This window comes from Capricornis sumatraensis, chromosome 8, assembly GCF_032405125.1.
Source record: "Capricornis sumatraensis isolate serow.1 chromosome 8, serow.2, whole genome shotgun sequence".
NCBI classification, from domain to species: domain Eukaryota; kingdom Metazoa; phylum Chordata; class Mammalia; order Artiodactyla; family Bovidae; genus Capricornis; species Capricornis sumatraensis.
This window is the reverse complement of record NC_091076.1, coordinates 100,442,305-100,452,941: the sequence shown is the minus strand read 5'-3', so window position 1 is coordinate 100,452,941 and position 10,637 is coordinate 100,442,305. Positions and strand designations below refer to the sequence as shown.

General features: G+C 59.7%; 1 protein-coding gene across 1 annotated transcript in view; it reads right to left on the bottom strand.

Moving 5' to 3' along the window:
- Nucleotides 1-4,712: 4,712 nt before the first annotated feature.
- Nucleotides 4,713-10,637, bottom strand: part of CCDC57 (coiled-coil domain containing 57) — a 108,877-nt gene continuing 102,952 nt past the window's right edge. Inside the window, 1 exon segment of the mRNA XM_068977504.1 lies at nucleotides 4,713-4,912. Within this exon segment, the coding sequence (XP_068833605.1) occupies nucleotides 4,713-4,912 (200 nt within the window).

Here is a 10,637-nt window from a genome sequence, read left to right as displayed (position 1 = left end):
CCTGCCTGTCTACCCAGACCCAGGTCTCCCAGCACCAACGAGGGAACTTAGTCTACCCTGAGCCTGTGGGCCCAGGATGGGGGCTCCTGTGCAGTCCCTGAGGAAGGGGGCAAGGCCAAGGTTGGTCCTGCAAACTTCGACCAAGGCTCCAGGGCCTTATGGCGCCGATGACTGGTGAACTCGCCAACTACCGGCCCTTTAGGGTTTCTCTGAGCATGGGAAAGTAGGAGTGGAGAGCGTCTTCCTTGGGTGGCCTGATCGCCCTGGCGTCCCGGCAGAGGGAGCCCCCTCCCCCAGCGCTGAATAAAGAGCCCTTTGCCGGCCCAGAAGCACCAGCTCCCGGGGCGGCTGCTTCTCCAGAAAGCGCCCGCTCTGTTCTCCCCCTACTTGCTATTCACGCGGAGTCCGGCGGGACGAAGCAAAAGGGTGGAGACCCCTGCGGCGCTGGCGAAACCGCGCGCGCCGCCGCGAGGTTGTACCCGGCAGGAGTGGCTCTCCCCCCGGAACTTTGGGGGCTCCAAACGGAGCCCACGTGGTGGAGAAGCCGTCCTTATACGACCCTGCGCCTCCTCCATCCACGTCCTTCCCCTCTTCTCAGGCCCTCCGGTCGGCCGAGACGGCTATCCTGCACCCGAAGGCAGCGGGATGCCGCGGGTGGAGGGGCTCGGCGGCCAAGCTGGCAAAGGAGGCCCTCCAGGGCGTGGCGGCTGGGGGCTCCAACAGGCCCTCGAGGGTCTGCAACCTCCCGGCCCAGCCCAAGACCAAAATGGCTGTTCGCGGCGTTCCCGGGCGTCCGCCCCTCGCCATCTGCCCACCTGCCCCGCCGGGCTTACGCACGGCGCGAGGGCCCTTCCCCGCCTAGCCTCGGGGGTCTCGTGGGACTCGAACATACAAACCGGAGGCTCGGACCCCGAGACCAGGGCAGGCTGTGCGAGATGAGCCCTCACCATCAGCGCGCCGAACCATGCGCACCCAAGGCCAGAGGATGCGGGCCGGCGGCGCCCCCTCGAGCCCGGCCGCCTTGCTCCCGCCTCAGCCCCTGATCCAGTCTGGCCCCAGGACCGGGTTCCCGACTCACAACTTCCGACCCCGGGCCGGCCTGGCCGCTTGTACCTGGTATGGGCGCGGGCGGCTGTGCGAACGGCTGAAGGAGAGCGAGGATGGAGCGCGCGGTGAAGGGGAGGCCGCTACTGTCTCTCTGGCTCCCTCTAGGCCCGCGCCGGCGCTATTTAACCGCGGCCGTCCCCGTGCGGACACGCCACATGGGCTGACAGCTTGGCTGCGCCGCCCAGGCCAATGAGCGTCGGGGCTGCGCCCCGGGACCAGGCGCGCCGCCGCCAGTGGGGTGATGCGGCGCGCTGCCGCCGGGAGCCGGGACCCTGCGCGGGGGCGCGCCCGGGGGGCGCCGGGTTGGGGGCCCCGGACTCGGGGGGCTCCGGGGCGGGGCACGGTGTCACCCCCGCCCCCCAACTTCCGTTCCGTGCTCCACGCCTCCCGGGGCCGCCCCCCCCCCCGGGACCGCGGGGGCCACGTGTGCACGGCGCGCGGTGGAAACGGAACGGGCGTACTTCGGTCACTCTGAGGGTCATACTAGGGCAACACTGGGGGCTAGACAGACCCCCAGGCGTACGAATTGACCGGCCCGCGTCCGGGCTGCGTGGGGCCGGGCGGGGGGCGTGGCTCTCTCTGCAGCCGCAGCCAATTGGGGGCCGGGGGCGTGCGCGCTGGCCCAATGGCGCCCCTCGAGTGGGCGTTGCTAGGTGATAGGGTGATGGGCCGGGCTGCCCCGGGAGCCGCGCGGGCCGCAACGGAGCGAGCGCGGTCATTGACCCGGCCGAGGGTGCCCTGTGTGGGGTTACTGTCGGTCACTGCAGCACAGAGCCTCCGGTCCTCCCTGCCTCGCCGCCGAAATTCGCGGGGCGAGTGCGGGAACCCGGGGGAAGCTCCGAGGCCTGCAGGGGCCTTCCGCAGATGGCCGCGGGGACGGGGCGCGGCCATCTGGCAAGCGGGCTATGCACGGACACCTCTTGGTGTGGTTTGAACAAAGGAGTCTCCCTGGGCAGAGGCACTCGCGCGCGCACGTGGCCACTTTCACCCACCGGCACGCACACGAACCAATGGAAGTGCATTCTCTCCTCGCCCGCACACCCTCCTTCTGTAATTCCCGTGCTCAAATGTTTATCGATTTTATACACACACACACAAAAATCCTTGACTTTCCAGACTGAAAACAAACAAGACAACACGGATCCGGAATCACATGAACCCGGGAAGGACGGCCTGGTGGCCACGCCCTGCACGGCCCTTACTATCTCCTGGGACCACTGATAGACCCTTGTGAGGTCAGAAAAGCCCTGGCAGAGGTGCCCGGCCGATTCCTCTTGTAATCAAACGCTGCTGCTCTCCTCCCGTCTCGGAAACTGAAGACTGTGGAGCATGGCACTGGCCACAGATGTTCTGGGCAGGACAGAAGGGGACTGCCCAGCCAAACCAGGTAACTTGGCTTCAGGTGCCCCTCCCTCAAACACTACAGTGCTCCAGTGGCAGCTCATCCCTCCTCCTCTTGTCTTCCTCTTGGCGTCATCACTGGGGACTTCTGGTTTGCACTTCTGGTTTGAAAGAAAGAGCAAGACAGGAAAAAAGGAGAGAGGGCAGGGAGATCCCGCAGCTCAATTGCTGTCCCAAATAACTTTGTGGGATTTTCTTTTCTTTCCTACTTAAGAGCTTTTCAGACACCCGGTATCCTGGATCAGGAATGGGTAGACCATGCTGCACAAACACCCTCAACTCTTGGTGTCTTAAACTATCCCAGGCTTACTTCCCGCTGGTCAGTGGGGCTCTGCTCACTGCAGTCTACCAGGGGCCCAGGTGACGGGACGATTGCAGGCTGGGTGGCTGAGTTCGAGACCCTTGTTTGCACCACAGAGGGATGGGGACTTACGGGATCTGTTTCTAGCAAAGGAGACAGGGCTCGCTTTTTCAGCTAAAGGAAGTTACATGGCTACATCTCACTTACATGGCCATGTGCCAAACGAAACAGAGTATGGAGACCCTGCCACCCGGCAGCAAAGCTGCTCCTGGCATGCTCCTTCCTGGCACACTGGAAGAGACCTGCCATTTTCTCCACAGCTCCCCAAACACTGTGCTCAGGATAAGCAGTGCATCAGTGGTTAGGACGTCAATGTGCCTCTGTAGATTTTTATCTTCCCTCTTTTCACAGAAATCAAAGCCTGAAAGCTAGATAAACAAGATGACATTCATGAAATGTATGCTTTTCAAAGGGGCTTATGGGGGGCTCTGCCCCTCTGTAGGCCAGGCTAAGCACCCCACTGTCCTGTGGAGGGGCCGCTCACCTCCACACCTAGCCAGCGTGCAGACTGGCAGTACACATGCCTCGAGGGGCTGCCCTCTGCTCCTCTTGGCAGAGGGGACGCTGTGAGTGAGGCAACGCTCTTTTCCACCGAAATGTGCCCCTTGGGAGGGCTGCCAATTGGCCCCAAGCACAGTAGCTGCAGGTCTTGTTCCAGGCCCCAAGTGACGACCCTGAGGACCCTGTGGGCTGCTTTGGGAACCCCCTCCCAATCCCCTCACTCCTTGTCCAGGACAGACATGCCCTGCAGAGCAGGCACACAGCACTCAGGGCTGGGGGTGAGCTTTGCAAAGACCTACTGTGTGCCCCGTAGTTGCCCACAGCTTCTCTGTTGCTGTCTGATTTCAGCTCAAGTGGGGGGCCTGAGGCTGGCGAGGCCAGGAAGCCTCTCCAGGGGCCTGGGCCCAGAACAACTGACCACGTGGACACAAGCACGGCAAGTGCCGCCTCGGTGCCAGGCCCAGCCCTTAGCGAAGCTTCCTGGACACACAGCCATCTCATGCCCGGGCCCTACATATGGGGGCCCCCGGCCTGACACAGGGGTGGTGCAGCTGGGCTGAGAGCAAAAGGCCAGGACAGTCAACCTGCAGCCTCTGGGCTGGAGGTGAGAACGCAGCTCTTGCCCCTGTCAGGCCTTCCTCAGGCACTGCCAAGAGCAGGGCTCCCATGGAGCTCTGAACACCCGACCTGCGTCCCCCGTCCTGAGTCGGTGCCCCTTCTGTGGATGGCTGGGCTTTTCTGCAGGGTTCCCTCAGTCCCCACATGGACCAAAGAAGGCTCAGCCCTGGTCGCAGAGTGAATCTTGAAACCCACATATTGGTAGCAGGGTCTGTAGAAAGTTGAACAGAATTTTATGCTACGAGATCTCTTGCTCACTTGTCTGTGACATCTGTAGTTCAGGACTGTAACTGGCTCTCTATTTTAAACTCAGATATAAACGGAGTAGGGTGTGTGATGGTACCAAAAGCACTCATGGTCGAATCTTTGAAGCACAAGAAACCGGGCCATGAGAGCCACATGTGCAAAGCCCTGGGAATCTTTTACTGTCCTTCCTGAGTTCGAAGAAGAATTTGGGATTCGGTGGTCACTCTGTGAGGTGCCTTAGCAGTTCACCACCCTCACTGTACACACACATACACACACACACACACACACACGTACACACACGTGCGCGCAGCCCTGACATGGAGACAAAAGCACCGAGGAGGAGGCGGCCGGGAAGAAGACTGACAGGTTGGATGGAAGGGAGCAGGAGGGGAAAAGGGAAGGCGCTGGGTGGGGAGAGGAGAAAGGAGGGGATCAGAACGGGGAGAGGGCGGCATGGGGTGGGGCAGCGAGGAGGTCAGTCCTTGGAGTTGTAGTTCCGAATCTTGGGGGGCCGCTGGCAGCCTTTATATTTTGGAGGATGAGCCCTGGGGTGTCTAGCAGGCTTGCCCCTTGCCTGGGCTTCCATCTTCATCCCTTCAACACCAAAGGCTGCCCACGTCGTGATGGGGCTCCCCTCGGGGTGCCGGAGGCTACAGGCTGTCGGTGCTGGGCGCTCTAGCAGGTGAAGAGAAAAGAGAAAGGAGGGTGAGTCATCATGGGGCAGGAGGATGCGGTGTGCAAGGAGAGCTGGGTTCACTGAGTGCTGGCTGAGCTTCCCACTAGCAGGAACCAGAGATCCCATGCCAGCTTCCTGTGGGAGCCCATGCAGGCCAGTGTCGTCCGGGGCAACAGCTGTTTCTGGAGGTCCTGGCCCTGGTGTCCCGCACAGAGGGTCTGCATGGACATGTGCTCTCTAGGTGTTCTGCAGGAGCTGGACCTGGCCCTCCACTGGGCACACAGGATATTTGGCTGTGAAAACATCTCCTGTCGTGATCATTTCGTAACAGGTCCCACGGAGGTTCCGAGGTTAATGGTTGACTCACGGCACTTCCCAGGCTGTCATCCACCCTGTGCCCTCTGGCCATGCTTGCGAGCATCTCCAGCAGCACAGCAGCCCTGATGCGCATGGCCAGGCCCAGGCCAAGGACCCTGGAGCTATAGCACATGCTCTAAGTGTGGGCCACTGCTCCAGGGCAGCCCTCCCAAAATACTGGCAACAATTGTCTTTGCACGAGGGCATTCTAGGTGATGTTTGAAAAGTCCCTTGAGCTTTTCACTGTTTTCCTAGTTTTTAAAACTAAAAATGTATTTCTTTTTTTAAAAAAATGTACCAGGCAGATGTTATTAAAAAGCAACTGTGAGGCTACAAGACTGTATTGTACAACATGTGGAATATGGACAGTATTTTGTAATAACTGTAAATGGAGCATAACCTTTAAAAGCCGTATAAAAATAAATAAAAAATGAAAAAAATAAAAAGCAGTGGTGAGATGATGCAAGCTCAGCGGCAGCTCTCCCTCCTGGGCTGGCCCAGTACACAGGGTTAAGACTCTGTGCTTCCAATGCAAGGGGCATGAGTTCGATCCCTGGTCGGGGTCGCAATCCCGCATGCCATGTGGCTCAGCCAAAAAAAAAAAAATGTAAAAAATAAAAGAACGCTGACACAGGGCGTCAAGACAGGATAGATGGGGCCTGGCTGCCTGGTACTGGCATCTCACACATGTGAGACACACTTCAGGGACACACACCATCTGCCCAGTGTCACCGAGCCCACCACCCTGGGCCTGGCGGTGTGACACTGAGCAGTCTGGAGGGGTCCGCCCAGCACATGGCCACGTGCTGCACAGGTGGACGTCAGGGACCAAACTGGCCCAGACATCTGGGGAAAGGCCAGCAGAGCAGCCGCACAGCCTCTGGAGGGAAAGAACAGGGTTGGCATGGAGCTGGGTGGCAGGAAAGGGCGGGACTTGGAAAGCACACCACAGGGCTGTGAGCCAGGCTTCTTGCAGTGACTCCAGCACCACGAGCTGGGCGCTGGCCAGGGGCACCCAGGCCCTGGTCCCCTCTCGTCTTGTGCCCTTTCTGCTCCTCTGGCCTCTGGAGATGTCTGGAGCTGCTTCTCCTTTCCTGGGGGCTTCGGGGGTCACACCCAGTGGCCTCGCCTTGTGCCCTCAGACCCAAAGCTGAGCCAGGTCCCGCTCTCCCCCTGCCCCCAGCCTGCCAGCGCCAGGTCCTAGAGTGGGGTGAGGATGGGGGTCCCTGGATATCCCCAGGTTTCCCTTTACTTCCTGTGGCCATGGCTGCTCCTCCCTCATTGAGAAAGCACCCATGTCTTTGGTTCTTCAACCCTGGGTGAATTCTTCCTCTCTACACAGAGACCTTCTCACCCTAGATGCCTTTACAAGTGCTTATAAAGGGATCTCTGGTCAGCCCTATCCTGCTAACTTGGTTTCCTTCTGGAAGGCCATTGCCATTGGGGAGGGTCAGGAGCCTGACCACTGCGATGCTGGGGGTCCCTCCCTACAACTTGAGGGACAGCCCCTTCAAGGGTTCGTGGGCATGACCTGAGTCCATCCCACTGTCTGCCTGGGGGATGAGGCGTAGGGAAAAGGGCCAGCCTAGGGCCCAAGACCTTTGCTTGAGAGGCCGTGCTCCCTGTGGCCAGCGGTTAGGAGCTGATTGCTAGTTCAGCCGGATGCCAAGCAGGTGGTTCCAATGTTTCTGCTGGAAGCACAGGCCAGGCTGACCAACTTGTCTGCCTAGGAGCAGGGCCTCTGAGCTGAAAGGACGGCACAGCCAGCCTTGCAGGGCACTGGTTTCTGTCTCTCTCTCTGCAAAGTCGCCCTGAAGGAGTGACTGGCTCCTCCAGGACAGGCGTCCAGAGCATGGCAGTCCTGGCTCAGGCATGAAGCTGAACAAGTCAGGCATGAAGCTGAACAAATCAGGCCTGCTCGCCTTAGGACACTTCCTGTGCCCGCGTGGTAGTCTCTGCTTGAGTGATCTGTGCCCTCACTCAGACCTCACTTAGCGGGTGGGGTGTGGAAGTGAGGCCCCCGTGGTGCTCTCTGCTGTCTCCTCCTCGCCTGACCTGTTCTGCTCTCTTTCTGCTCTGGGCTCTGGTGAGGCTTCAGGGACATTTAGGGGCATAGCACTTACCTCCTACAGGCTGCTGGTACAGCCCCAGCCTTTGAGAAGGTTCAGTGAAATGCCCAAGACCTCCCAGTATGAACCTGGGGTCAGGATGGGGGCCCAGCAGGGGCTGGCTGAGTCGAGGGGGTTGTGGGCCTGCCCTTTTGGTGGGTGGTCTTCCCCATGACCTTCCCTTACTGACCTGGAGCCTGGCACATCTCATGGACCAGAGCCCTGCAGGGAGGAGGGTTAGTCTCCTGTCTCGGGGCCTCCTGGGGCTCTCTGCGCACAGGGGCCTATAGGAGTCTCAGTTCTCTGGCTGCTCGGAGCTGCTGCCCAGCTCCCTTCTCAGTTGTCTTCCCATCTGCCTGCCCATCAGGGTGGCTCTGAGCACAGGCACGTCAGGCCTCTAAAGGCAATTGGAAAGGCACTCCCTGAGCTCCTGAGAAAGGGAATATGGAGCCATGTCCACCCTGGTTCTCCAGAACCTTCCGTGGAGCTGGGGCGCTACTTGAGACTCAGGTCCCGGTTGTAGCCTAGGCCACAAGGGTAAGGACCCCCTCAGGCTCACTTCAGTCTCGCTGGTCTTGCTGCGCCTTCCCTTTCCACTCTAGGGTGATCCCCTCTGGGTGCTGATGGCCCCTCGCTTCTGCTGAGACCTCTGTCCTGCTTCCCTGGGAGCACCTTGAGTCCCCAAGTTCTACATTTCTCAAGTTGGAGGAATTATACCCACTAGGACTCCTCACTCTCACCTTGGGCATCCTTGTGAATCAGTGGTTAAAAGTTAGATTCTGTTACACTCCCCGCCACAAATCCTGTGGGATAGAGCCCCAAGCCTTCAGTGTATGAGAGGTGTCGACGGTGAGTGACATGGACCCCTGAGCCTGTCCTGAGCAGCCCTGCCTGCCTGGGAACTGCTGCAGGCCCCTGGTGCAGAGGCTTTGGGCTGATACTTCCAGGCTTGACTCCCTTCAGCAGCGTGGAGGAGGGGCAGGCAGGAAATGCCAGATCCTCAGGGCCCTGCAGCCACTCCCAGCCGTAGGCTGGGGGCACTGACCAGACAGCCCTGGTTAACAGACCAGCATCACCACTCCTACCCCCCACCTTCCTGAAGTTAACGCCTGATGCCAACCCCTAATTGCTCCTTCTTACCATCATTTTTTGGGGTACCTCCTCCCTGGTTCTGGGCTCACCCAGGACTGTCTGCTAGTGCCCCTCAGTGTGGCCCTGCGTGGCTCCCCTCCTGGGCTTCAGGAAGTGCCTCAGGCAGGGGACTTAGAGGGGAAAGGCTCTGTGGCAGAGGAGAGCCCGCACTGCCTCCGTCGTGACCCTACCCCCTCTCGGGCCCTGTCTGGGGCCCAGCTCCTCAGAGGAGAGGGGCTGGGAAAGGCCACATCGGGTGGGTGGGCAGAGGGGGCAGGCTCTTGAGTGCAGGGGCTAAGTGGGGGAGGGGGAAACAGCGCCAGGACAGAGGTCAGGACGGTGGGGGCTGGGGACGGGGAGGCGGGGGAAAGCAGTGGCTGGGCCTCCAAGCCTGGCTGGTTCCCCCACTGGGAGGGTGGAGGGCAGCTGAGTGCCCAGGCTGCACCCAGACAACGTGTGTCCTCTGTAAGGTGGTGTTGGGGACACAGCAGGGAGGGCATGATGCCATACGAGGTGTGGGTTGATGTTGATTTGCCTTCTTTTCATAGAGGGGCTACCCTGGTGGCTCAGATGGGAAAGAATCCTCCCACAATGCAGGAGACCTGGGTTCAATTCCTGGGTCAGGAAGATCCCGTGGAGAAGGGAACGGCAACCCACTCCAGCATTCTTGCCTGGAGAATCCCATGGACGGAGGAGCCTGGCAGGGTCGCAAAGAGTCGGATGTGACTGAGCGACTAACACACTTCTTTCCATAGAGATCCAACAACGGAAACCAGATGAACAAGGTGACTCATGAAAAGGCTCTCATGGAGGCTCTGCCCCTCAGGAGGTCAGACCAGGAACCCAAGAATCCTAGGGTCCTCCCATGGAGGGGCAACCCACCTCTGCACCTAGCCAGGGTGAGGACTGGCAGTACACATGCCTCGAGGGGCTGCCCTCTGCTCCTCTTGGCAGGGAGGAGGCTGTGAGTGAGGCAACACTCTTCCTTTCCATAGAAATGTGCCCTCTTGGGAGGGCTGCCAATTGGCCCCAAGCACAGTAGCTGCAGGTCTTGTTCCAGGCCCCAAGTGACGACCCTGAGGACCCTGTGGGCTGCTTTGGGAACCCCCTCCCAATCCCCTCACTCCTTGTCCAGGACAGACATGCCCTGCAGAGCAGGCACACAGCACTCAGGGCTGGGGGTGAGCTTTGCAAAGACCTACTGTGTGCCCCGTAGTTGCCCACAGCTTCTCTGTTGCTGTCTGATTTCAGCTCAAGTGGGGGGCCTGAGGCTGGCGAGGCCAGGAAGCCTCTCCAGGGGCCTGTGCCCAGAACAACTGACCACATGGACACAAGCACGGCATGTGCCAAGTGCCGCCTCGGTGCCAGGCCCAGCCCTTAGCGAAGCTTCCTGGACACACAGCCATCTCATGCCCGGGCCCTACATATGGGGGCCCCCGGCCTGACACAGGGGTGGTGCAGCTGGGCTGAGAGCAAAAGGCCAGGACAGTCAACCTGCAGCCTCTGGGCTGGAGGTGAGAACGCAGCTCTTGCCCCTGTCAGGCCTTCCTCAGGCACTGCCAAGAGCAGGGCTCCCATGGAGCTCTGAACGCCTGACCTGCGTCCCCCGCCCTGAGTCGGGTGCCCCTTCTGTGGATGGCTGGGTTTTTCTGCAGGGTTCCCTCAGTCCCCACATGGACCAAAGAAGGCTCAGCCCTGGTCGCAGAGTGAATCCTGAAACCCGCATGTTGGTAGCAGGGTCCGTGGAAAGTTGAACAGAATTTTATGCAATGAGATCTCCTGCTCACTCGTGTGTGACATCTGTCATTCAGGATTGTAACTGGCTCTCTATTTTAAACTCAGATATAAACGGAGTAGTGTGTGTGATGGTACCAAAAGCACTTGTGTCGAACTTTTGAATCAAAAGAAACCAGGCCAATGAGAGCCACATATGCAAAGCACAGAAAATCTTTCACCATCTTTCCCAAGTTAAAAAGCAAACGCTGGGCTTCCTTGGTGGTCCAGTGGTTAAGAACCTGCCTTGTAATGAAAGGAACACCAGTTCGATCCCTGGTCGGGGAAGATCCCACACACCTCGGGGCGGCTAACCTGATATACCACTACAACCGCAGCCTGCGCATCTTCACGC